This window comes from Panicum virgatum, chromosome 8K, assembly GCF_016808335.1.
Source record: "Panicum virgatum strain AP13 chromosome 8K, P.virgatum_v5, whole genome shotgun sequence".
Taxonomy (NCBI): domain Eukaryota; kingdom Viridiplantae; phylum Streptophyta; class Magnoliopsida; order Poales; family Poaceae; genus Panicum; species Panicum virgatum.
The window spans coordinates 2,231,786-2,252,726 of NC_053143.1; the positions used below are offsets into that span (position 1 = coordinate 2,231,786).

The 20,941-nt window shown below is 43.9% G+C and overlaps 4 protein-coding genes and 1 long non-coding RNA gene across 7 annotated transcripts; 3 read left to right on the top strand and 2 right to left on the bottom strand.

The window, feature by feature from the left end:
* Positions 1-2,554: 2,554 nt before the first annotated feature.
* Positions 2,555-7,150, top strand: LOC120643469. 2 transcript variants are annotated; one of them, XR_005663017.1, is made up of 5 exons: positions 2,555-3,181; positions 3,299-3,620; positions 5,677-5,785; positions 6,028-6,597; positions 6,852-7,150. It is a non-coding gene; the product is annotated as an uncharacterized LOC120643469 (long non-coding RNA). The 2 variants fall into 2 exon arrangements; XR_005663018.1 differs by having other exon boundaries at positions 6,028-6,119.
* A 1,043-nt stretch (positions 7,151-8,193) lies between these two features.
* Positions 8,194-9,991, bottom strand: LOC120643471. Its single transcript, XM_039919836.1, has one exon. The coding sequence runs from the start codon at positions 9,851-9,853 to the stop codon at positions 8,594-8,596; it is 1,260 nt and encodes a 419-aa protein (XP_039775770.1). The 5' UTR covers positions 9,854-9,991; the 3' UTR covers positions 8,194-8,593.
* A 3,178-nt stretch (positions 9,992-13,169) lies between these two features.
* Positions 13,170-16,803, top strand: LOC120643470 (probable protein S-acyltransferase 1). 2 transcript variants are annotated; one of them, XM_039919835.1, is made up of 6 exons: positions 13,170-13,493; positions 13,686-13,877; positions 14,102-14,416; positions 15,015-15,248; positions 15,704-16,205; positions 16,611-16,803. In XM_039919835.1, exons 1-6 carry the CDS (start codon positions 13,410-13,412, stop codon positions 16,670-16,672), a joined length of 1,389 nt encoding a protein of 462 aa, XP_039775769.1. In that variant the 5' UTR covers positions 13,170-13,409; the 3' UTR covers positions 16,673-16,803. The 2 variants fall into 2 exon arrangements, with proteins under 2 accessions (XP_039775769.1, XP_039775768.1); XM_039919834.1 differs by lacking the exon at positions 16,611-16,803 and having other exon boundaries at positions 15,704-16,396.
* On the bottom strand, positions 16,644-17,860 carry LOC120643473. Its single transcript, XM_039919839.1, has 2 exons — positions 17,551-17,860; positions 16,644-17,000 (listed from the first exon to the last, which is right to left on the bottom strand). Exons 1-2 carry the CDS (start codon positions 17,749-17,751, stop codon positions 16,887-16,889), a joined length of 315 nt encoding a protein of 104 aa, XP_039775773.1. The 5' UTR covers positions 17,752-17,860; the 3' UTR covers positions 16,644-16,886.
* Positions 17,861-17,904: 44 nt separating this feature from the next.
* Positions 17,905-20,598, top strand: LOC120643472 (phosphoglucan phosphatase LSF2, chloroplastic-like). Its single transcript, XM_039919837.1, has 4 exons — positions 17,905-18,222; positions 19,538-19,743; positions 19,921-20,091; positions 20,164-20,598. The coding sequence occupies exons 1-4, from the start codon at positions 17,964-17,966 to the stop codon at positions 20,368-20,370; spliced, it is 843 nt and encodes a 280-aa protein (XP_039775771.1). The 5' UTR covers positions 17,905-17,963; the 3' UTR covers positions 20,371-20,598.
* Positions 20,599-20,941: the final 343 nt, after the last annotated feature.

Genomic DNA, 20,941 nt, shown 5'->3' on the forward strand with positions numbered 1-20,941 from the left:
TTCAGACCCATTTTGGCCAGTTTGAGTTCCGAGTCATGGCTTTCGGTTTGACAGGAGCCCCAGGGTCGTTTCAGGGTGCCATGAACGCCACTTTGGCTTCTGGGCTGCGCAAATTCGTCATTGTCTTCTTCGATGATATATTGGTTTACAGCCGCTCCTATGAAGAACATCTGGACCATATCCGTCAAGTGTTTGAGTGGCTGGCTCGTGATCAGTGGAAGCTAAAATTCTCCAAATGCAAGTTTGCTCAAAGGTCTATCTCTTACTTGGGCCACATCATTAGTGAAAAAGGTGTTGCAACCGACCCCGCCAAGGTCGAGGTTGTTCTCAGTTGGCCTACCCCCTCCTCTGTCAAGGAATTACGTAGCTTCCACGGCCTCACCGGTTATTATCGAGAATTTGTCCGGCATTTCGGCATTCTTGCGCGGCCCCTTACTAATTTGCTGAAGAAGAATACCATGTTTGTGTGGACTGCTGAGCATGATGAAGCATTTTCAGCACTTAAGACGGCCCTGTCCTCAGCTTCGGTATTGGCGCTACCAGATTTCTCTGTCCCTTTTGCCATTGAGACATACGCCTGTGCTAATGGGGTAGGTGCTGTTCTGGTCCAGCAAGGTCACCCTCTAGCATTCATCAGTAAGGCACTTGGGCCTAACACTATAGGTCTATCCACCTACGAGAAGGAGTATTTGGCGATCCTTGTGGCAGTCGATTAGTGGCGCCACTATCTTCAGTATGGGGAATTCTTAATCTTTACTGACCAGCGAAGCTTGATTCATCTTAATAAGCAATGCCTTCATACACCTTGGCAGCAAAAGGTCTTTACCAAGCTCCTGGGACTGCAATACAGGATTGTGTACAAACCAGGTTCTACCAACCGGGCCGCTGATGCGTTGTCGCGCCGGACTACTACTCCCCAACTTATGGCCATCTCTACCTGTACCCCGCAGTGGTTAGAGGCAGTTGTGAACTCTTATGCCAAGGATCCAGTGGCTGGTGATCTCATCACTAAATTGTCCTTGCATCCTGCTGCTGTTCCCAATTACAAATTATCTGCTGGCGTGTTGCGCTATAAGAACCGCATTTGGATCAGGGCTGACAAGAATCTGCGCCAACAAGTGATCTCAGCAATGCATAGCTCCGCTCTGGGAGGTCATTCGGGGATCCCAGTGACTTATAATCGCCTCAAACAGTATTTCTTCTGGGCAGGCATGAAGTCAGGGGGTCCATGAGTATGTGCGTGCGTGTTCAGTCTGTCAGCATGCTAAACCTGATCGTGCCTGCTACCCGGGTCTTCTCCAACCCTTGCCAGTGCCGTGCTCAGCTTGGGAGATGGTGTCACTTGACTTCGTGGAAGGTCTTCCTCGCTCAGGGCATTCGGACACTATCCTTGTGGTTGTCGACAAATATTCCAAGTTTGCTCACTTCATCCCACTGCGCCATCCATTTATAGCCCTCTCGGTTGCCAAGGCCTTCATGGATCATGTGTACAAACTGCACGGGTTGCCGTCCTCGCTGGTTTCCGATCGTGATCGAGTGTTCACCAGTAAACTGTGGAAAGAGTTGTTTGCATTGGCTGGAGTTCAGCTGCGGATGAGCTCCGCATATCACCCGCAAACGGATGGGCAGACGGAGCACGTGAACCAATGCATGGAGACGTACCTGCGCTGCTTTGTCCACGCCTGCCCGACCATGTGGTCTTCTTGGCTTTCACTCGTGGAATTCTAGTACAACACGAGTTCTCACTCTGCCTTAGGGCGCTCTCCCTTTGAAGTTTTATATGGGCATTCTCCTCGTCACTTTGGCATCATGTCGGCGTCGGCATGCGCTGCTTCTGATTTGTCTGATTGGCTCCATGAGTGCGAGGTTATGTAGAATCTGGTCCGTCAGCACCTTATCCGAGCCCAAGATCGCATGAAGAGACAAGCAGATAAAGGTCGCTCCGAGCGAGTGTTCCAGGTGGGTGATCGTGTATACTTGAAGCTTCAGCCCTACATGCAGTCCTCCTTGGCCCCTCGCGCCAACCAGAAGCTATCTTTTAAGTTCTTCAGCCCATACAGTGTGGTGGAGCGGATTGGGTTAGTTGCTTACCGCTTGGATCTTCCTCCGTCAGCGCTCGTCCATCCGGTGTTTCATGTGTCCCCGTTGAAGCAAGTTATTGGCAACCAACCGGTGTCATCTTCATTGCCTTCTACCTCAGCATCACTGGCTATTCCTGAGCGCATTCTACAACGTCGCGTGTCTGCAGGTGACCGCCCAGCATTGCAGGGTCTTATCAAGTGGTCTGGACTTCCGGCTTCATTGGCTACTTGGGAGAATTTGGAGTCGTTACGCCAGCGATTTCCGATGGCTCCGACTTGGGGAGAAGTCACGTCGCAAGGGGAGGGGGGTGTTAGCAGCCCAAGTGCTACACCGACGCCATCAGAGTCTAGCCCAAGGCCCAAGCGACAGAAGAAGCCCAACAAGCGAGTGAGCGGCCCAGAGTGGGTGAAGTAGACGATGTATATAGGGGAATGAGCCGGACAAGCTCGAACTCACGGATGTAAACATCATCTTTTCCCCCAGTTAATCTGTCCTCCGCCGATCCAATTTCTTACTTAACCCAGACTCCATTCTTCTACCCGAATCCCCGCTACCTCTGATTGATCCTAACACGCCGCCCTCAGGGGCGGAGGAACGGCCTCCGCGCCCAGCTTGCGGGCCGGCCTCCGTGCCGCAGGCGGCTGCCCTCAGGGGCGGGGGAACGGCCTCCGCGGGCGGCTCAAGGGGCTACGCCCAGGACGTGCGGCGCAAGCGGCGGAAGGGGCTACGCGGACGCCGTGCGCCGTGACCTGCGCGGTCGGCGTGCGCCGCGGCACACGGCCGGCAGGGGCGGGTGAAGGGGCTCCGGTGTGCGGTGCGCCCTCCGCGGCCGGCGTGGCACGCGGCGTCGGCCCACGGCTCGATAACCAGCCACCGACGGCGTCGCGGACGGGAAAGGGGCTCCGCACCCACTAATGATTGGACGACTTGCTCCAGATTGGGGGGGGGGGGGGGGGGGGGGGGGGGGCGCGGCTGGCCGCGGGGCAAGCGCAGCTCGGGGCAGCGGCGAGCGCACGCGAGCCGAATCCGTGGCGACTCGCACCACCCGGTCGGCTTTAGCGCCGTCCCCAACGTCCCACTCCTCACCAACGGCCAGATGGTACGGCGGATTCAGCTCCTCGCATCCTCCTCCTCCTGCTGCTGCTGCTGTTTCTGCTAGGCGCATTGCTTTGGATCGGTCGAAATTGAATCCGGATGTGCTCGCTGTGCTTAACAGGTCGACAACATCCTGCTGGAGCAGCACGCGCTCGTGCCGTCCTACATGGCAGCTGCGGCGGCGGAGGCGGAGGCAAGAGGATCCATCCGTGACCCCACAATCCAATGCTGGAATCTGGCAATCCAGTCTCTACTCCGTAGCGAGCTGTGTCCTCAATTGCTTGGTTGCTTGCGCAGTGCAACCGAGATCCATGGACCCGTGGAGCGTGGCTTGGAGCGACCGGACGGAGTGCTGGAAGAAGAACCAGGTGCGCCTGCAGCACGACAGGAGCGAGGGCGGCTGTGATTGGGACGGCGACGATGGTCGATGCTGATATGGCGCTGTATGTGCTGAGCTCATCCACGCTTGTCTGTTGACCACTAGCTTCCTGCTGCTTTGATTACTCGTCTTTCCGCGCGGAGGGTGCACTAGAATTGGAGTAGTACACAAGTTAGCGTATGGTAGCTGCTTGTTGTAGCCCTGTTTAGTTCCCAAAAAATTTTCAACCAGTACCCGTCACATCGAATGTTCGGACACATGCATGGAACATTAAATGCAGTTGAAAAAAATAACTAATTATACAGTCTAACTGATTAGCACGAGATGAATCTTTTAAGCCTAATTAGTCCACGATTGGATATTATTTGTCAAGTAACAACGAAATGTGCTACAGTACCAAAATCAACAATTTTTCGCGAACTAAACACAGCCATGTCCCACTTAACTGCACAACGCCGGTCTTTATTAAACTGCAGATCTCCAGCTAAACATACATAAACGTGATATCCATTCTCATAATGCAGTAAAGGGCTTTTAATCACAACATTTCTGAAAATCTGCAGCCAAGGTTGTAGCTTTGTTATTTAGAGTACTTGGTAGATGCTGCATGGCCATTTAGCCGGAGAGAATCCGGAATGCTTGTAGAATAAGATGTGTACAACTGAAGTACCATTTTACAGATAATTTCTCTTTTCTTGATGTAATACTCCTGTTTGTTACTGCCATTCAAACTATTGTTTGTTCCCTTGCTTGTTGTGTAACTTTATTGATAGGAAAATGTCCATTTTTGACCATCCAATTCTGGCCTCAGTTTGGTTTTGGCTATCGAACTCCAAAACCGGATATCTTTGGCCAACCAACTATCAAAACCATTCAAATTTGACCATCGGACTATTTTGGGGGGTGGTTTTAATTTTTTTTATTTGCAATTAAGTCCTTAGATCTTAAAATGATTATTACTTTTTGCCGTACCTCCGATTTAGGTCATTCTTGCGGTCACGCATTCGTAACGGTGAGCTTTATCTTTTAAAATATTCTTCATTAAAATATTCTTCATACTATCTTATCACTATTTATTATATTATTCTTATATTGTTGTGTAAAAATAATAATATAAGAAAAGCAAAATAAACGGTTATAAAATAATATAAAAAATATTTTAAAAGACAAAGCTCATCATTACGAAGGCATGACCACAAGAATCACTTAAATTGGAGATACGAGAAAAAATAGTAATCATTTTAAGATCCAAGGACTATTTTATTTACAGTTTAGTCCTTGGATCTTAAAATGATTACTATTTTTTTCTCATATCTCCAATTTAAGTGATTCTTGTGGTCATGTGTTCGTAACAATGAGCTTTATCTTTTAAACTGTTGTTCATATTATTTTGTAATTGTTTGTTTTACTTTTCTTATATTATTATTTTTATACAACAATATAAGAATAATGTAACAAATAGTGATAAAATAGTATGAAGAACATTTTAAAAGATAAAGCTCACCGTTACGAATGTGTGACCGCAAGAATGTCATAAATCGGAGGTACGGGCAAAAAGTAATAATCATTTTAAGATCTAAGGACTTAATTGTAAAAGGGCGTACCCAGTGCCGTAGGCTTCCCGCACTGTGCGGGGTCTGGGGAAGGGTTGTTTTTAAGCCCCAAGCCTTACCCACACAAATGTGCAGAGGCTGGGGCTCGAACCCGGAACCTTCCGGTTACAGACGGTAGGCTCTACCACTGCACCAGGCCCGCCCTTCTATCTAAGGACTTAATTGTAAATAAAAAAAATTAAAACCACCCACCAAAACAGCCCGATGGTCAAATTTGAACGGTTTTGATAGTTGGATGGCCTAAAATATCCGGTTTTGGAGTTCGATGGCCAAAACCAAACCGATGCCAGAGTTGGATGGTCAAAAAATGGACTTTTTTCCTTACTGATAATAATGGCATAACCATTTTACCATCAGTGCATAATATATCTACTGAAATTAGCTTGTTAACTTTAAGGTTGTACAAAGCTGTGCTATGGTTCAGTCAGATTACTTCCTCTTCATGAGCATGTACTGTTATATTGATAATTCCTCTGGAAATTGCTTTTCCGATGGTATTTCATACAGGTCTCACTCTCACCTAAAGTAATACGCCTCCTCTCCCGTCTGACTGGAGCATGCTGAGGACAATGGCCTCTCCCTCAAGACCACTTGCTCCTTTGCAAATGACGCCGAGGTGACCATTAAAAACCCTCAGTTTATGTCTTTTCTTTCATCTATACTATAGATTGAATATTGTGTTTTAGATGGACGGTTCAAGTGGAGAAGATTTAATTGATATACTGTGCTATTGTGCTATTTTGTTCATTTTTGTGAGCTTTGGCAATAACTATGATCTAGCTTTTGCAAGTACTGAGATTTTTCTGCACAATTACAAGCACCTCGCAAGTACTGATACAAGTTTTTTTTTTCTTTCAGTGCAAGCCTCTAATATGCAGTATGCATGTTCTTGCAAGGGTGCGTTGCTGATTGACTGGCCAAATTAGGCACTGAATTATAAAAAAATTCATGTATGTTGACAAAATTCAGTCTTGTCCAATTGGAATTCCAATTACAGATCTGTCCAAATTCTGAATTGTTTGCTACATAATATCTTTCCTGGTTTATAGAAACTCGACTCTTGGGTATTTGGTGGTTGTCTTCTCTACACCATTTAGGGGACAATTTTCATACCTTGTGAGGACTATTTTGTGCTGTAAAAACCAAAAGCCAAAATTTAGATCAGAGATTTTTGGGAACTAGCATGTTTTGCGGTGGTTGGTTCCAGTCCTGTTGTGCGTATACATGTATAGTCTGAATTTAGTACGTGACACAATTGTGGTAGTTTAAGTTCAGCTTACATGGGTTTATCCAGTTCACCGGTATTCCTAGACTAGCTACTGCAGGTCTGGAAGTACATGGCACTGTCAGGTCTGGGACTGGAAGTACATTGGTGTTGGTCAGCTCAACATCGCAAGAAAAAGAATGCAGTATTGAAGTGCACATATTGTGCGTGATCTCCATTCTGCCCTTATATCTATCTATATCTAATAGCTGAGATTATTAAATGATGGTCTGATTGAATGAAACAATTCTTATCCTGAAACGATTAGTTTGTTGTAATGGAATACTTTCTTATTTGTGCTTGCATTTTTCAAGCCTAGAATAAAATTTGGCGTCCTATTGCTACTTAATTTGCTAATTGTGCTTGCAATCAGATTGTTAGTTTCATGTTGTGTAAACTTTTGTTTATTTTGGCACAGGCAATCCTAGGCCTGATGGTTGCATGCAGATCCTTGCCCTGCAGTATCCAGAACGCAGGAAAGCCAACGAAACTCTGGAAGTTTATTTAATGGAGGAAACAAACATCATCTCACATAGCCATTTACGGATATCTCTTGCGCAATTGCCTTGTATGAGATGAAAAAAGATATATAGATTGAGCCTAATTGTCTTGTATTACAATTGTTTTGTGATCCCATAAGTTGTGATTTTGCACTATGGATGTGGTTGTGTAATCAATACAATAACTTTATGTTACATCTTTTTTGTATGAACCATATATTTCTTATTTTGGACTATGAATTATGTGTTATTTTTTTTGTATATTTGAATTTTATCCGTAGTGTTAGCACGGGTATGCTTACTAGTGAAAGGAAATGCATACATGGGCAGTACTCATCGACCACCGCATTTTGATAAGCCAAACATCCATATGGTGCAGTGCACGTACTAGAGAATAACAGCAACACACGGGGCAGTGGATCTAGCATGCCATGACTAATTGCAAGGAGCAATCTACAAATTGACCGTAATGATGTGAGATTTAGGGTGTGTTTAGTTCGCGAAAAATTTGAATTTTGGTATTGTAGCACATTTCGTTGTTACTGGACAAATAATGTCCAATTATGGATCAATTAGGCTTAAAAGATTCATCTCGTGCTAATCAGTTAAACTGTATAATTAATTATATTTTCAACTGTATTTAATACTCCATACATATGCATGTGTTTAAAGATTCGATGCGACGGATACTATAGAAAATTTTTTGGAAACTAAAGAGGGTTTTAGCCACCTGCTGAATAATCATATCATCTCCAGGAGATTCGCATGTGTCAATGGTCCGGTGACAAAAAAAAAAAGCATAATCAGTACAGATGAACAGTATAGGGAAAGAAGACAAAATGCTATCATGCTTTAAAAGGGCATTGGTAAGTGGGTTCAATAAATATCTTCAGTAGATGGCTTTAATTTTTTCCCTTGTTCATGAGGAAGCAGCACAAAGGTAACTTGGGCTTACCAGATCAAAACTGCTGGTATTTGTTCATCCGTATCCTTGTACGGTGTACCTGTTCCTGTACGCGTATTTGTACTTCCTTAACTTTAATACAGGTATGCTTTGCTCAAAAAAAAACTGCTAATAACATGAGCATGCCACCATCAGTTCCTTCTACATAGAGTACGTAAGTACACAGACACAGACCAGCAGTCGTGCTGTGCGTAACTGCTATAGATAAGAAGAATGAAAGACAAGGTAAGTTAGAAAATGCAGAGAACACGTTCATTTTGTATTTAAATTATTATAAGAGATTATTCCACTAACCATTCAAAGTACAAAGGTTCATAATAACACCATGAAGAGAGTACAGAAGGTTGGCATTATGTATTTTTTTAGGAGAATAGTAGAGAGAACCCTACTGAATATATTTATAAATAAACTAGGTAAACAGTTTATGTACAAAGGTCTGAGAGAAGAAATTTTCTTCTCAACTTGCAAAGAATGTGAGCAAGATTAAGTGGATCCTTATCTTCCATAAGTGCTACAGTGTAGTGAATTCTTTATGGAACACAGATCCACTAGTGTTGCTGCTTGTGATGTCTGTCTGCACACTATACATTGTTCCTCTTGATGGCATAAAATCGATTTACAAACAAGGACAATGCATCAAATTGGACCACAAACAGTGAGTAGTCACAGAGAGGTTCGTCGCCCTCCATTAGATCTTCAACAGATGATACTCTGAATGCCATCTCTGAAAACTTCAACACCAGCTGCAGAGCTCAGTGTTGCTGGATCTTCATTTCTCGATAAGGCGTTTTGCTGCTTCCTCATGAATTGGCTTCTGAGACACAACCAGAAAAGTGGCTGCCAATTGCTTCCTTCGTCCCTGAACTCTCCTGGGTATGGAATTTTTTTCAAAGTACCTGAACCCAGGTCGAACACAAACGCCCAATCAGGCCAAGCGTGGTCATAGTTACGAGAGTAATTCCCATCAAATTCCAAGCCGTAGATATGGTTCCTCCTGATAGCGGGGAACTCCTTGGCAGAAAGGGCGAAGTTTTCGCCGCGAGCAAGGAAGAGAGAGTGATTGCCAAGGTCCGTTACTCTATCACCGAGCTCCAGTGGCGGCCCACGCTCCGGCGGCGACTCAAGCTTATAGATTTCAGCGAAGGACGGGTGGCCACTGTCATTGCGCAGGACAACAAGCAGCAAGTCGCCGGCACAGGACACCATGTGGGCCCTGCGGATGCCATGGTAGCGGTCGCAGCTGCAGAGCCGGCTAATGTGGCCGCTGATGTTCCTGATCTGGACGTGTGGCGCCGGCCCACGGTTGAGGTCGCAGACGACGAGGACATGCATCCAATCCATGTAGTATATCCTCCCCCCGTGGAACGCTACCCTGTCGACCCCGGCGGTGGGCCGGTCGCAGAGGACGCTCCAGGCGGCGTCCCCAGGCCGGCAGAAGAAGGGCTTCTGCGCCCCCATGTTCCCGTAGCGCTGGCTTGCGACCGCCATCCAGTCAGGCGAGGCGAGCGGATCCGCGGAGAGGAAGACCTGGATGACGCCCGGCAGGGGCGGGAGGTGGACCTCGGCGCCGGAGGCCGGGTCCCACAGCACAAGCCGCGTGGGGGAGCTGGCGTTATCGGTCAGGGCGAGCCAGCCGCGGGATGCGCCGCAGCAGTACGGGACGCCGGCCGGCGGGGCGCCGATGCCCACCTCCCGCTGGAGGTGGCGGCGGGGGAGCCAGACGGAGTAATTACAGGAGGAGGGTGCCGGCGGTGGGCTCCGGGCCGTCCAGCGGGCCAGGATCCACGGGCGGAAAGCGGAGGGAGAAGGGGTGCAGGCTCGCCATGGGGCGCAGACCTGGTGGATGTGGAGGTGGTCGGCGTCGGTGGAAAGGTAGCCGGAGATCTGCTCAAGGAGGTCGCCGGGGAGGGCGGACCAGCCGGAGCCACCGCCGGCCGTCGTGCGGAGACGTTTCATTGCGAATCTGATGGCTGGGGAGTCTGACCCACCCGCGATAATACTTTGATTTGGAGAGACCACCACCAGTGCGAAATCTCGCGGCGAACTCGTTTTACCCGCGACGACCAAACTCTCTCTCTATATATAGGTCGTGATCCTTGTTTCCTTAACCGACTAGGATCGGAGGAGAAATCGGAAACAATCTGTATGATCTGCTATAAAGAGGACTAGAACATTAAGCGCGCTTTGCGCGCCCTAGCATAACTACCATAAATTTTAACAATATAAATGAATTAAAGAGCATCTACTTGGAATTTTCTTCAAAAAAAATGTAAAAAATTATATTAGATATCCTAATATAGTGTGCTTTGCTTAGCCTATGCTTCCCTTTTCTTATTCTCAATAGTCAATTTATTACAAATATTTTAAATAGCATCTGGTAAAAACTTTGACCAAGTTATGATGATGAATAGAAGCTCAGATGATCAGCTATTAATTCTACAAAATAAAGTTGCATGTTCCCAATTAACATCTACACTATATTAGTGATTAGTGATAAGAACGTAATAAATCTTGTTATTTTCTATTTATTTTCTTCTTTTGTTTTATTTATCTTGTTCTTTTTCTTCTCTTTCCTATTTCTTTCCTTCTATTTCTATTTCCCTTATTTTTCCCAATCCTTTGTATCTATTTATTTATCTATTCTCTCTCTCTCTCGCCCCCCTCATTATAAATCTCATGTACATAATCTTTGTTTGTGTATATAAATTATCATTCTTATAATTTATCAACCATGTTTGTTTCTTTTATAAGATATTAGTAGATCGGTACTTACTTACCTTTTACTATGATCTCAAAAAAACATTTTACTATATTATCAAACTTTTTTTTATCACAATTAAGAGTGAGCCATGCTTAATTTATATTAATTTATTTGTGTTGTGGACTCATAAGTCCAATGTGAAATAATTTATTTTCTTTTATGAGTAAGCTGTTCATCACATTCATGTATACTTATAAAAATATATTTTTTCAATGTAGATGTATTTGTTCTTCATATAAAGTTCGCAATGTTTAATATTTTGTTCGTAGTATATTATTATTTGTTCGATATGTTTAACTTTTTTCGTATGAAATATTTATTCCCAATAGTTGAAATTAATTATTTAGTGTAAAAAATGTTTTTTTTCAAAATGTCGTGAAAGATCTTGTCATAAGAAAAACAATGGTGCAATCTAAATTTAATTTAGAAGCTTGATTTAATAGTTATAATTTTTTTATTTTGAATTTGCATGTAGTCACACCAGCTAAAACTATCATCCCGCGGTACGCGTGGAAACAGTTCTGCGGCTGAGCTAATGACGGCCCATCGTAGCATGGAAATAGTTCCGCGGTTGGGCTGATGATTGCCCATCTAATATATCTTCTAGGTAATGATAGGTGGGAATATCATCTGAAGTGATATATAATCGCACCCTGAGCCTTATTTGTTGCTTTTTCCCATCGCTGCATGTGGGTTAGTCATAGTTCAGGATCCATCAATATGTGTGGGTGGAAGTTGGGCATACGACACAGATGAATGATGTTGTATTTTTTTTCCTCCATGTCCATCGTCGTGTGCCAAACTGAACCCGTTCTACACTGACTGTGATGCCAGAGCGATCGTGTAGTCCATCCTCCCGTGTCTAGCATGTCATGATCCTGATGCACGGAGCCTCGAAGTTTGCCTAGGCTTCTGCCTTGAGGGATGTCTACTCATAGCATGTGCGACTACCATCACACCATTACACAAAGTCCGTTGGAGTTAAAAATATTCTAGAGATGCAAATTGTTCCAGAACCAATAAAATGTTTCGAAACAAGATAAAAATTTCTCCAAGATAGAAAATGTTCCTGAATAAAATAAAAATGTTTTAGAAAAAATATAATATAAATACAATCAAGTGTGGTCTAGTTTTGAAGATCTTGTCGTAAGAAACACAACGGTGTAGTCGAAATTTAATTTGGATAATCGGTTCGCAAAGTAGATCATTTTTTAGTTTGGGATGTACAAAAATCAAGACATAAGAGCACTTTTTCCTCCTGGAGCCTGCTGCCCAGCACCAGAGCTCATCTTGACGACGTGGCGTGATACGGAGAGCAGCGCTTGAAACGCGGAGAAAGCCGGAGGAGGCACCGGTCTTTAAGAAACCCGATTGGGAAAAGAAAAAAAAAACCATCCTTCTGAGCACTCCTACGAGGAGTTCATGGGTTGGCACGTATGACAGGAGTCAGGAGTGCGATGGGAACTTTGTACCATGGACTTGGATGGAAATGCAAAGATAAAGATGAGGTCTTTAATCTTTTCAGGAAAAAAAAATGACAGGAGTCAGGAGTGCGATGGGAACTTTGTACCATGGACTTGGATGGAAATGCAAAGATAAAGATGAGGTCTTTAATCTTTTCAGGAAAAAAAAATGAGGTCTTTCAAGTGCCTGGCTTTGCCTACTATTTTGACGGGACAAATGCCATCATAAACGAAAGAACCATGATGATACGTCGGTCCAAATGGCTAATTCTACATTTCGAATTCCATAGAACCATGTAAAATTCGATAGCGATCCTGAATTTTGGGAGTTGACGATTCCAGTAGCAAAGAAAAGTCAAGTGATAACAGTAGAGTTATCTAAAATCACAAGACACAATTTCCCCGAAATCGATTAATTTCCCTACTGCTAGCTGGACTGGTTTCACACCACACCAAGTCACCAATACGCCCATCGTCATTGACCACAAAAATAATTAAACTGCATTCCAAAACAACAAACAGCACAAGCGGCCAAAACCCTTGCTGCTAACCCAGCATCCTCATGCGATTCCAGGATGATTCGTCATGGCTATCCACGCAGCAAAACACATACTACAGCTAGGTGTGATGCATCAGCTAGTGACAACAGAATGACACGCCAAGCAAGAACCAATGGCACAACACTTGTTTGTGCATCATTGCTGTCACACAAGGAAGCCCAATCAACATTATTATACTATACGAGTCCAGGATAATTCCAGCGAACCAAACAAGGGCATCTGTAGTTTACAGTTACTAAAACTGCCACTCAAGAGAGCAGAGGGAGCCCTGCCTCAGTTCTTACCTTTTGGCCGGCGTGCACTTGCCTATAAGGCTGTGTGAATTGGCAAACCAGCTTCCATTTCCAACGGGGATCGCGGCAGGACTAAACTGGCATCGCCGCCCTGCCAGTCTCATTTCGTTTGTCAACCAAGGCACACCCAACCTAACAAGAGAGCTGGACGGGACAGGACAAAATCAAGCAGCCTAACTCATAGTGTGCCTGTTATGCTCACAGTACAGGACATCCCTTGTCTCGTCCTTGGGAACTCCTCAAATTAAAAAGGATAATCCAGTTATTGGCATGCAGTACAGCAAGCGCGCCAACTATCTGTACTCCTTCCTACGGAAACAACAATGCTTCTGCTCCGGCCATCCGTGGAAAGCAAAGCAGACAAACATTTCCTTCTCGTCATCATGCCATGACTTGTGAGAGAATTCCAGATTCACGCAGCAGCTGCAAATCATCATGAAACCAGAGCCTGAAGATGAACCACCGCAGCAGCTGGAGGCCAAGCCCAGGAGGCTCTACCAAGCATGGAAGGGAAACAACGTATGCACGACTGTTCGATTCTCCTCCTCATCTTCTTCTCTCTCCCTTACCAGTAATTTGTTCTTCAGAGGCAAAGCTTGCGCCCATGAAGCAACCGTACAACTCCAGATAGATTAACTGCTCCACAAACTTCATATGATTTGCCACCAATTGAGCAGAATTTACTGACAAAACAGCTTCCTCAATTTGCAGATATTCCTGTGCGGTGGCCGGCTGATATTCGGACCAGATGCTGCATCCCTGCTGCTCACGACCTTCCTCATCATCGCCCCAACCATCATCTTCTGCTACCAGATGGACTCCAAATTCCACCACTCTAGTAGTACTGGCCAACAGCATATGCATCGAGCAGCGTTGTTGATAGTCATCATCACCACGATTATGGTCAGTATCCATGCTGCCATCAAGTTGCTACTACAGCATAGGATAGGAGTATTTTTTAGGACCATCTTTGTCAATTGTCGTCCCCAGCAACTATCATGGATTCCAGAATGATATCAGACTTGATATCTGAATCTGTGACCAACCAATTCTTCAAGATTAAACATACCAATTGCCACAACAGCCTAAAGCAGAAATAATCTGGTTCAACTTGGCCTCAAATGCAGGACCTGGTCTTCCTCTTCATGACATCTGCAAGAGACCCAGGAATAGTGCCAAGGAACACAAGAGCACCACCTGAAGCTGATGAATTACTGCTTGGCTCCAACACACCATCCATGGACTGGAGCGATGGGAGAACCCCACGGATGAGGTTTCGTCAAGCCAAGGATGTCATTGTGAATGGCTTCACAGTGAAGGTGAAGTTTTGCGAGACCTGTCTGCGGTACCGCCCACCACGATCCTCGCACTGCTCCATCTGCAACAACTGTGTCCACAAGTTTGATCATCACTGCCCATGGGTTGGTCAGTGCATTGGACTTGTAAGTAAGAAACTTGTTACTATTAAGAGACTGTTGTAAGCCATGGAATGAATTTTGCTTTAGAAAGAGACTGCAAGGATCCAAACCTAGCCTAGTCTTCATTACAACACCTTGTATTTATTCATTTTAAGCTGTTCCTGAATCTGCAGTGATCAACAAGCAATTTGTACTTATGCATAGTTGCATACAGCTCTAGTTGCACTATAGTACTGTTAACCAAAAAAAGATCCACTTAGTTGTGTTAGACCAAACAGTTAGCGCCATATCATCACAAAATCAACAGGGAAAGCTGTTAACTCTAACTGGGGGTTTGTTCATCAGATTAGACACCTAACTAGGAAGTGAACTTCCAAAATTTCAAAAGAAGAAATGAACCACGCAGAACATATTTCTCAGTAGCTGACTTTTGAGTTTTGAGATCAAGGACAGAGCATAGTTAGCACTAAAAACTGATTAGTCAAACATAATCCAAAGTCCTGTTTCTGAAATACAATATCATGCAAATAAACACTGCCTAAGTAAGTTGCATCAATATTTGTATTCTTAAATAGTTTCCTTGGGCTAGAATAATCACCATTTCTTTTCATGCTCCTTGCAGAGGAATTACCGCTACTTCTTCCTTTTCATAGCAACATCAACTTTCCTGTGCATATTCATCTTTGTTTTTGCATGGCTGAGTGTCTACAGCCAAATGAAAGACAACGGTGGCTCTATGTGGATGGCCTTGCGCAAGGAAGCATACTCTTTTGCGCTAATCATATATACTTCCATTGTTGTTTGGTTTGTCGGTGGCCTCACTGTATTCCATCTCTATCTGATCGGTACTAATCAGGTGGTTTACTTCCTTAATTGCATATATTTTTTTAAGAATATTGTTACAAATCCTGATTATCTTATACCAGATTTCAAGTAATGCATTTAACTGGACTATATGATACCCTGAGATAGTTTAAATATCTTGAACTAGTGGCTCAATTGGGAAATCATTCTGCCCTGCTATTTTAATTGGTTTCTCTTTTCTTTTTGAATGGGATTGCTACTAAAAACTTCATTAAAACACAAAGACTGTACACAACCAGCTACACACAGAAAGAAACAAATATGGATTTCGACACAACATGTAGTACAATGTAGAAACATACACATGAAGGTTGTAAACAATATATTGTCCAAATTGAAGTATTCTTATTGGTCTGCAAAATAGCCAACAATTCCAATGACTATCATAATCATATTAGCACTTGTTGAATCCTGTAGTTTTAGCGATACTAACTGCATATCTTACAGACAACATATGAGAACTTCAGATACCATTATGACAAGAAAGACAATCCCTACCGAAAGAGAATTGCAGCAAACCTTGCGGAAGTGTTCTTTACCAAGATACCTCCTCCAACGACCAATTTCCGTTCGTGGGTAGGTGAGGGTGCACTTGAAGCTGGATTCTACACTCCGTACATTGGGCTGGATGTGACAACCCCGAGGGAGAAGATTGATCTAGAGAGGGAAAACAAAGAAGTACTTGTTGGGGGCGTGCAGATCCCAACAGTACTTCAGAACATAGACTATGGTTCCTTTGAAGATAGCTCAGAGGACAAGAATAGGATTGAGGGCGAAAAAACAGTGCATTTTCCTTCAGCTTGGGCACAGGGAAATGAAGGTGCTGGAACATCTGCAACAGCTACCACAGCATGCAACGATGAAACAAGCGAGGACGATCTTAATGAAATTGATAGCCCGAATATAACTTCCACCCAAGCATCTGCAGAAGCTAACTCAGAACCACCAGGTGAGGGTGATGCTACAGAAAGTGATAGTTCAAACAGAACTGCCCAATCTCCAGGAGCCATGAATCCATGATCAAATAGCTTCCTTTAGCTGTGTATATCTGAGAATTTGTTTGTAGATAGCTAGATATGGCCATTGTGATTTGTGGTTGACATGATTCTTTATAACATACATGATAACTAAAAAAAAAGTGCAGTACTATTCTTATCTATAGCTAAAAACATGTTTTCAACAAGAGTGTATTAAGGTGAAATAATTTCTGTATCTCCCATGTATTGTTCAAAATAAAAATCAATTTCATTATTTACGATACGAGCATGTTGACCTTGGATGGAAAACTGAAAAAACGGATGTAACAAAAAAAAAGTAGGTGTACTGACTGGGTTTCATGCCTTTGTAATGCCAGGTCATACTGATAGAATGGAAGAGCCATTGGAAAGGAAGAACCAAAGAAGTAACACAATCTAGAATTCTAGATGCTTTGTCAGTTACAGAAGGAAAGCAATGATCTCTCATACGGCATGGAACAAGACATCATTAACAATCCAAAGCAGGCGCTCCTTATTGGGAAGGTACATTTAACAAGCTGAACTTTGCAGGACAACTAATATGCAACTCAAAGCAAAAGTCTCATGACTAAAGACAGTGTCATGGGTCACACATACGTGCACAACAGAAGCCCTCAAGGCTGGTAGACATCTGGAAGTTGAAGGCCTACACTGGCAGCAGATTTGTTCAATATCTTCTTCATTTCATCAGATCGGTCCACAGCAATGTTGTATGAGAATAGCAGGTCCTGACAATGAAAAATGAACTAGAGTTAATGGGGGTACATGATAAGCCTAGGGTATCATACAAACATTGACTCGATGCAAAGAACTTGTTTGGTGTAAAATTAAAAGGAGTTATCCAATCAGGGAAACCAGAAATAAAACAAACATGCGTCCAAATTGCGATCAAATGAACCGACACATAGTGCAGTCTGTTATCTTATTGTTGCATTAGTATGAACCAAACTATGCCGCTAATTACTGAAAGCAGTGATTGGGCATTGAGCTAGACAACAACTAGCAATCAGCCAATCAGTGGATAGCAAATGATCTCTGTAGACTCTTATCCAAATTTCTTACAACAATGAGCTCTCATGGAGTAGCATCCCATTCTCTATAAGAGACCCATAGCACATCCGAAGAAAGACAGTCAAATTACGTGTGAAGAGGGAAAGGACTCTTCTTTAGCATTTCATCGAACACGTGATCTCCCCCTTATAACAGGATCCATATCACGTTATTTTTCCCCCCGCAGAAGCACCACCGAAATCGATAGCACCGCGCTTAATACCCTACCTTGTGGTGATGAACGCTGGTGAGGAGGTAGGCGTAGTCCCCGGCGAGCCGCAGCCTCGCCCTGGCGTCGGCCTCCGTGCCGGCGGGGGCGCGGAACTCGGCGGCGACGAAGTCCCGGAAGTGCTGGTTGGAAGCGCCCCCGCCGACGTGCTTCTGCACCGCCTTGAGCACCCGCCGGTACACCGGCGCCGCGGCCGCCATCGGCCAGCTTGGGCAGGACACGAGGCGTCGGAGCGAGCACGTGCTGGTGTCTCTTACAGCCTGACGGCCTGGTTCGCTCCCTCCTCCAAACGGGGGTGAAGCCGTGAAGGCCTCCTGGTGGGCCAATTTGCAATCAGGCCCACACATTCCCCTCCGTCTTCTATTCCGCTCCAGCCTCTCCAGACTTCTGAGATCCTGCGATCACGGCGGCCATGGCGACCACCGCCCGTCTCCCCGCCTCCTCGTGCAGTCTAGCCACCGGCAGCATCACCACCAGGAGCAGGAGGGCAACCATGGCCGCCGTTGGATGCGCTCCCGGCGGCAGCAACACCCACCGGAGGAGCATGGGCCTTTTCCTTTGCCGCTCCTCCTCCTCCACGGCCGGAGCTCAAGGGGGCAGGAGGATGGAGGATTACAACACCGCCATGAAGCGGATGATGCGCAACCCCTACGAGTACCACCACGACCTTGGTAAAGAACCCATTGGCACTCCTCTCCTCTTGCGATGGCCCCTGCGCAACTGATGTTTGAAATGAAATGTCGGCTGTTGATTTCTTATCCAAAACAATTGATACCATTCTGTGCACATACTTTGGATGGATGGTTGGTACTAGTCTGATGTTAGTAATGCCACGCGATTGATGCGGTACTAGGTGGAATTACCGCTGGGTTTGCTTCAAAATTGGATTCTCGTACATATGCCAACTTTGTTTTATATTATAATCTCTCTTAGAGATTACAATTGGAGATGATATCAGGAGAGAATGTTGTATTGCTTGGCTCACAGGGTGTTTAGGAAATTGCTGCTTGGTCATCCTGAGCTGTTGGTACCTCTGCAGTTAGTAGCATTTGGGGGGTATAGCTATAGGGTCCGTCTATATTTCTGTAAGTGTGCTAGTCATTACAAATCGGATTGATTTCTCTATCTAAGACTCTGTGATCTGGATTTGCCCTTTCTTGGCAAGAGAATGCATAAAGAAGACAGGATATTGGCATTTAAGAAGCATCTTAATTATCAAATTATTGCTTCTATGATTTGAAGGAAGTAATGACAGAGCAACACTGCATTACTGTTAGTGAGACACTCTAATGGGGAATTTCAGTATTTTTTTTTTGTTTGGCAAAATGCCATAGCCTCATGTATCAGTTTGATGGCGATTTCTTAAAAACTGCTACTCCCTCCGTTCCAAATTATAAGACATCCCAAGAATCTTGGAGAGTCAAAGTAATCTCAAGTTTGACCAAGATTATAGAGAGAAATATAAAGATTTATGATATCAAATTTATGTACTATGAAAATATAACTAATAAAGAATCTAATGGTACTTAGTTTATATAATAAATGTCATTATTCTATTATATAAATTTGGCCAAACATAAAAAAACTTTGACTCTCCAAGATTGTTAGAATGTCTTATAATTTGGAATGGAGGGAGTAACTCATTATTTTGTGGTAGTTCAGAATAACTCAGATCTATGTCAGGACATTGAAGAAATGCCTCATTTTTAACAATTACTTGTTATTTTGCCAAAATATTTTGTGACATGCCAAGGTGAGTTTCTGCTGAAACTACTGAAAATGGTCGCAAGATAACTACTTTGTATAATCATCTGATTCCTCTTTTGTCATTGAGTCAATAAGGTTTTCTTCTCTAGATTTAGTAATTTTAGTAAGTTTCTGTTCTAGACACAATAATTTACTATAACCAAAGATGTGCAATTTCATCTAAAGAGAAGAAGAAATGTGCTTTTTCATGGAAAATTAATTCTTACACATGGAACTTAGGTATGAATTATGCTGTCATCAGTGATAGCCTGATTGTTGGGTCACAACCTCAAACTCCTGGAGATATCGATCATTTGAAAAATGAAGAGAATGTTGCCTGCATTCTTTGTTTGCAGCAGGACAAGGACATCGAATACTGGGGTATTGATTTCCCAGCTATTCTCAGCAGGTGCAAAGAACTTGGCATTCAGCATATCAGAAGACCGGTGAGCTTATTTAACCATTAAGCCTATACCATTTTATCTGTTTAATTTTCTTTTGAATTCCTGATATTGTAAAGAAAACTAGATCGGTGTCTTTTATTGTTCTTTCTACATATGAAGTGTGGCATACATTCATATCATTTGCCCTCTTGCGCATGCTTACAATTGCTTGGTTTGCAGGCAGTTGACTTTGACCCGGATTCCTTGAGGTCACAATTGCCAAAGGCAGTTTCCGCATTAGAGTGGGCTATATCGCAGTGCAAAGGGCGGGTTTATGTCCATTGCACTGCTGGACTTGGGAGGGCTCCGGCAGTCGCAATTGCATACATGTTTTGGTTCAAGGATATGGATGTAAGTTTGTTTCATCTCCTTGTATACACACGGTGGTAGAAAATTAGGTGCTCATTTATCTGTCACATGCAGCTTAACACAGCCTACAAAAAGCTGACCTCCATAAGGCCCTGTGGGCCCAATAAGAGAGCCATTCGTGCTGCCACCTATGATCTAGCTAAGAAGGATGATCCATGTAAAGAGCCTTTTGAGAATCTACCAGAGAATGCTTTCGAGGGCATTGCGGACTGGGAGAAGAAGATAATTCATGACCGGATACGTGCTCTTCGTGAAGCATGAGTTGAAAAAGGAAACCTTGACAATAGCCTCTTTCAGGTGTGTTTCCACATGCTGCATTACAATTTATCCAACTTTCCTACACTGATCTCAGGGTAGGAAAATTGTGTACGCGTATGATGAGAGGTGTGATGCAGCTACTATCAAAATAAATCATATGTATGGTCTTATTCATCAGTTGACTGTTGGTAATATAAAGAAATAAAGAGGCGCTCATATGTAGTCATCACATGATATTTGTTGCAAGCCACTGCACATTTGTGGTGAGAGGGCATGGCGTTTTGTACAAAGAACCCCAACTATCTGCTTTATTGTAAAATGAAAGAACGTGAAAATTCGATTCACTGTTATGATCGCTGTGGATTACAGCGATGGTGTGGACATTAAACAAGAATCAGTATTTCTTTTTTTTTTAAACAAAGTGTAGACACAGACGCCAGCTGTATCACAGTTCAGTCTCATCTTAAGGTCTCAACCGTAGATAACAACTAAATGCGTTCACATCCATATTATTCATCATGAATCATGATGTAGCGTTGCAGTAGCTAGTCCTGCCTGTTTGCATCTCTTTGAA